This window comes from Benincasa hispida, chromosome 10, assembly GCF_027475165.1.
Source record: "Benincasa hispida cultivar pf3 chromosome 10, pf3_genome.v1.1, whole genome shotgun sequence".
Lineage (NCBI taxonomy): Eukaryota > Viridiplantae > Streptophyta > Magnoliopsida > Cucurbitales > Cucurbitaceae > Benincasa > Benincasa hispida.
In genome coordinates, this window is record NC_143487.1 from 42092085 (window position 1) to 42097653 (window position 5569).

A 5569-nucleotide genomic window follows, 5' to 3' on the forward strand; every position below is an offset into this window, starting at 1 on the left:
AATCTTCTCTTTGCATAACAATAATTTCGAACTGGTTTTAAATAATGCGAGTTGTAATCACTTACTGATCTGAAATCTTGTAGCCTCAAGTGCATCCTCTCATAATGATATTTAGGAAAAATAACTGTTTTTTTTTATCATGATACCTCTCTTTCAAAAAATTTCACAAGATATGAGGATCTTTTATTGTAAGATACTCCATTTTCAATCCCTCGTGGAGATGATGAAGAAGGAAAATCATAGCTTTTGCTTTGTCCTGACTGGATTTCATATTTCCTTTTTTAATTGTTTTCCCTAAGTTCATAGCATCTAGGTGGATTTTAGCATCAAGCACTCATGACAAATAATTATTGCCGTTAATATCAAGGGCAACAAATTCTAATTTTGTGAGATTCATCATGACAACACTATCATAAAATATTGTATTTATATTAGAACTTTAATAGATATTAAGTATGCAAAATAATATTAAATTTATTAATAATAATAAAGAGAAAAAAAACTCTGACCTACCTTTACGACCTACCTTCAACGAGGAAACGACGGAGCTCGTGCCAAGAACGTGTTGTAAGCTTGAGAAGCATAATAGGAATATGAATACCAATAAAATATAATATTAAAATAAATATAATATAATATATAAAATAAATAAATAACAAATGAAATAAGAAATTTCTCAAGATTCTCCACTTTCTCCAAAATCCATGGATTTTGCCCAATGTATGCGTCTTTTAAAATCCACAAATGGCCTCTTATTTATAGAGATTTTGGTAAGTACAATCGGTACATTTGGACATGAAGCATAGGTTATTGTATATGGCCAACACATGTGGCAATGGAAGGAGGACACTTGGCTTTTGACACTAAGCTTGGGTATCTATTTAACACATTGTAACATTTATAATAGAAAAGAGATAAACTAACCAAAAAAACAATAATTACAAGTAATATTTTATTTTAATTAGTAAAGTTGATTCAAATTAATTTCATTTCTAATGACTTATCAATTACTTGAAGTAGGCATAGAGTCTTATAAAAACATTGGGATCAATAGCGTTGGTTTTAGATGAACACATCAATATCTTCCCTTATATATTGTTTATCTTCTCTTTATCTAATAAATATGGGACTTTGGTCTCGACTCCAACAATCCTTCCTTCGATGGAAGAACCACCAAAACTTTTCCTTAAATAGTCATCTAACCATGTTTAATTTCAAATAATTACTTTTAACTAGGCCAACTTCTTTCTACTAGAGCTTATTCCCTATTTGATCAGCTTAACCACGAAATCATAAAGACTATGTCATTGAAGCACATCAACATGAGCAAGTCCAATGAACAGCACTCCAAAACACTTGTTAGGATAACAAACCCTCTAAGAGCATATCTCCACATGTTATACTATTGTGCTTTTATCATAATTTTCATGACTTTGTTTGTTTGTTTAACCCAAAAAGTCATTTACCATCGAGTACTATAGAACTTCCTGTTATTTAGTCAACATTAACAATGGTAATATTCAACAAAAACAGAGCTAAATACCACAATACAAACACATACATGAAGCAAACTTAGCTCACAAAACTCAAAACATAGCTAAACTTAGAACCTCGGAGCTATGTAAGCTTTGAGAGGCTTTTTCATTACAAAGGTGAACTCTATCTTCTCCGATAGATCAACATTCTCACCATCCACAGCTTTCCACTCAAATTTCCATACCAAATTCGCCAAGAAATATTCCAAATGAAGAATCCCCAAACCATAACCAGGACATATCCTCCTCCCTGCTCCGAATGGCATCATCTTTATCTCTTTGCTCCCTGTTACATCAAACTCCGCCGCTTCTTCTCCTCCGCCGCCCTTCATGAACCTCTCCGGCTTAAACGCCATCGGATCTTCCCACACCTCTGGATCCCGACCCATCTCCGCCGCCAAGAAATTCACAGTCCCGTTTTTGGGTATCAAGTAATTATCAAATTGTATATCCTCTTTCACTCCTCGTGGTTGTAGGAAATGCCCTGGTGGGTGTCTTCTTAATCCTTCTAAAACCACGGCTTTCAGATACGGAAGTTTCCCCAGATCCTGTTCCTTCACCTCCTCCCTTAATCCATCTCCCAATACTTCTTTCATCTCTGCCAAAAGCTTGTTCTGGATTTCTGGGTTTTTCACTAAATTCGCCATTATCCATTGCAAGGTTGTGGATGTTGTATCGGTGCCGCCGGTGAGGAATTCCGATCATAATGTGACAATTTCACCGTCGGTTAACTTTCTATTATCCTCGTGAGGGAGTTGTAATTCAAGGAGTGTATCCACATATGACAACACGAATTCTTCATCATCTTCTTTTTCTTCTTCTTCACCTTCTCTGTTTCCTTTGTTTACTTTGTTTGCTCTGTTTTTCTTGGCCTCCCTTCTTGCTTCGGTTAGACGGATTATGACTCTCTCTTGGTTCTTTCTTAGTTGGAGAAACTCCTCCCAGCGCTTTGGAAGAAAAATCTTGGTCAATTTCGGATATAAATTGAGGAGACCAAAACGCATAAAATTTAGTAGCATTGTACGCTGCACATTCTCGACTTCTTTGATTTGGGATTCGTCAAGTTTATCCCCGAAGCACATTAACACCAACAAACAGAACATGGCGTACTGAAAGTGATCCACAACATAGACGGGACTTCCCGATTCAGAGTGAGAGAGAAGACGATTAAGAAGAATATCCAAAACCCACTTGCGAGCACGACCGTACAATCTCATACGGGAAGGATGGAGGATTTGGGAAGTGAGATTGCGGCGGAGGAGGCGCCAGAGTGGGCCGTAAGCGGCGGAGTTGATGCTGTGTTGGTTGCTTGAGAGGATTTTGGTCAAGGGAGGAGGTGGTGGGCGGTCAGCAAAGAGAGTGCCGTGTTGAAGCAGAGCTTTGTGGGCAATGGTGCGGTCGACGATGAAGATGGAAGGGCGAGAGCCGATGCGGAGGGTGATAATGGGGCCGTATTTGGCGACGGCGGTGCGGAGGTAAGACTCCATTTGCAGAGGCGATGTACGGAGCCATAGGAAAGTGGAAATGAAGGGGATTGAAGGAGGGCCTGGTGGAAGCTTTGGGGAGCTTCGGAATTTGATAAAAATGGAACTGAAAAGATAGCAAATGCAGAGAGAGATGAGGATGATGAACCAGGTGGTCTCCATTGTTGTGTGTTTGAGATTGATTGTTGAATCCAACTTTTAAATGTATATCCAATCCATGTGGTATATATGCAATTCAAATCCCAATTGTTATCGAAAACAAATTCTAAGATAATATTGGATTAAATTATAAATTACAAAATTTGGTTTGATTTTATTTTTTAAAATTAAGCTTATAAATACTTTCTATCCATATTTAAAAAAAAATTGTAATTTGTTATGGCAAAGCTATTATACTTACCTACCTTGATATTACTAATTTAAACAGATTCAAGAACTAAAGAATGAGTTTTAAGCATTTGGGGCTTGATTTATGCTCAGTTATATTTATTTTGTTAGTAGAGCTTTGAGGGAGCAATATATAAGTAAAGGTAGTGTTTTTTTGGATCATCAAAGGCCTTGTTTCATCTTATTTACATCTGAGAACATCAAGTACAAGTACAACTTTACAACATATATTCTTATTTACCATCAAATAAGAATACATATGCAATGTATAAGTACAAATTTACATGAAGTACAACTTTACCAAAAGTTTTACATTTCCCATCTCAGAACATATAAAAATGCCATCTCACAAAAAAAGCACGTGAAAATACTCCTAGTTTCAAGTACATCATTACAACCAAATCTACATCACCAATATGAACATAATTTAATGCTCATCTATATTCTTTCACTTTGAGGTTCGAGTCTTAAATTTTTGTTCGTATTTGTTACCCTAAAAAAACCATATGAATGTTGGATTTTGATATATGGTTGAACTTTGAGCAAGTTCAGCTCTTTGATGATGCGAGTGTAAGAACCTATTTGTGTTTAGCCTACATACTAATTAAGTTTAGTCTTTAATGTTTAGATGTAGTTTCTATTTAATATTTGTAACTTCAAAGTTGGTATATTTAATTTCTATTTTTTGAAATTTAATATCGAAAGAGTTTTGATATAATGCTTTCGGAAGTGACACGTTTAGTTCCAATTTATTCAATTGAATTGACAGTAAGTTTTTTTTTTAACAAAAATTACTTAATAGTGCAAAACTTTTTAGAGAGAAATACTTTAACTTTATATTTATGGTTATTAAAAAGCAACATCTACCAATTATACGAAGCAACCACCATTGTGGCAGATATTACCAGTTTTATACCTCCACACATTGTTGTACACTTTGGTGAATATTAATTTTAACTATTTAAATCAAGGATTAAAATGTCAACTTTTATAATATATTATTTATTATGCCAATATTGAAGTATCCATAACCAGAAGAGGTTTGAAATGATGATCATAAAGTTTAAAAGTGTAACACAAAAAAGTAATGACTCCTTAATTTAGCCTATATTCTGCCCTTTAAGAAAAACAAAAGATATAATTGAAAACACATGTTAAGATTTTTACTTTATCAAGTTCAAGGTATGATTTTTTTGCACTTTTATCTCGGCGGTATAAGGATAATCTCCTTGGTTAGCCTTTTCCTATTCTAAAATAGTTCCTCATGTGGGTTATTTGCGGAACACTCTAATGTAACATTGATCATTACTCCCGCACCGCACCGTTCACAAGATCCATGCACACAGCGTGCATGAGTGAGGAATGCTGCCACCGTGAATCTCAATCACCACGAACAAGTTGCAGAGTAGTAGAATGGACACCTAATCAATGCACAGAAAAACTCACTCTCAACCTTTTCATTATAACATGAATAAGGAACATATACAGCCTAGTGGCCCATGCCATGAAACTCATGACATGCCCAATTCTACGAAATTGGCGTTGGAACCCTCCATCAAGACTCCTCCTTGATGGATTACAACATGGCCCCAACTTGATTCCCCGAGCTTGCAAGGAAAGAACTCCATCAGGATTGTCCCTAAAGGAATGATCCTCTCTATGATTAAAGATTTTCCCCCACAAAGGAATGGCTTGGGACAATCTCTTTTTACAGGCGGGGTGAGGTGGTAGTTGGAGATTTGTGGAGGAGTGGACTAGTGGGATGTGTAACCACCCACTTTCCTATAATTTAGGAGCTCACTCTCCAATGGGTTGGTAACCACCCACTACCTAGCGTAACTACACACATCCCTATATTTAGGAGTCTACTCTCCTCTATTTTAGGTAATTGTCCACACCTCCGACAACTATCCACCCACCACTAACTTAGATAATTACTCACATTTTGGGTTATTACCAACACGTCAACCACATGGATACCTACATGATCTTGGATATTTATCCCATATGACACAACTACCCATTTGTGCACCTCACATGATTGTTTAGTCCATCAAGCCAGTTGGCGCCAAGGACCGCATCTTCCGCGTACACCATGTGCATGTCATGCCTTGTCACCCATCACTTTGCACGCGCCCATGACGGCCATATATCTGTCTGGCA

At 36.5% G+C, this 5569-nt stretch overlaps 1 protein-coding gene and 1 pseudogene across 2 annotated transcripts; both read right to left on the bottom strand.

Annotated features, from left to right (window-relative positions):
- Window positions 1-1461: 1461 nt before the first annotated feature.
- On the bottom strand, window positions 1462-2182 carry LOC150033372 (cytochrome P450 89A9-like). The gene has a single exon (XM_090305617.1). The coding sequence runs from the start codon at window positions 2180-2182 to the stop codon at window positions 1604-1606; it is 579 nt and encodes a 192-aa protein (XP_090161743.1). The 3' UTR covers window positions 1462-1603.
- LOC120087654 (cytochrome P450 89A2 pseudogene) lies at window positions 1462-3181 on the bottom strand (annotated as a pseudogene). The gene has a single exon (XR_016523693.1). The product of XR_016523693.1 is annotated as a cytochrome P450 89A2 pseudogene (transcript).
- Between the last annotated feature and the right edge of the window lie 2388 nt (window positions 3182-5569).

Excerpts from the sequence above, each read along its gene's own strand:
- LOC150033372 (XM_090305617.1), bottom strand. The coding sequence starts at position 2,182 with ATGGCGAATTTAGTGAAAAACCCAGAAATCCAGAACAAGCTTTTGGCA.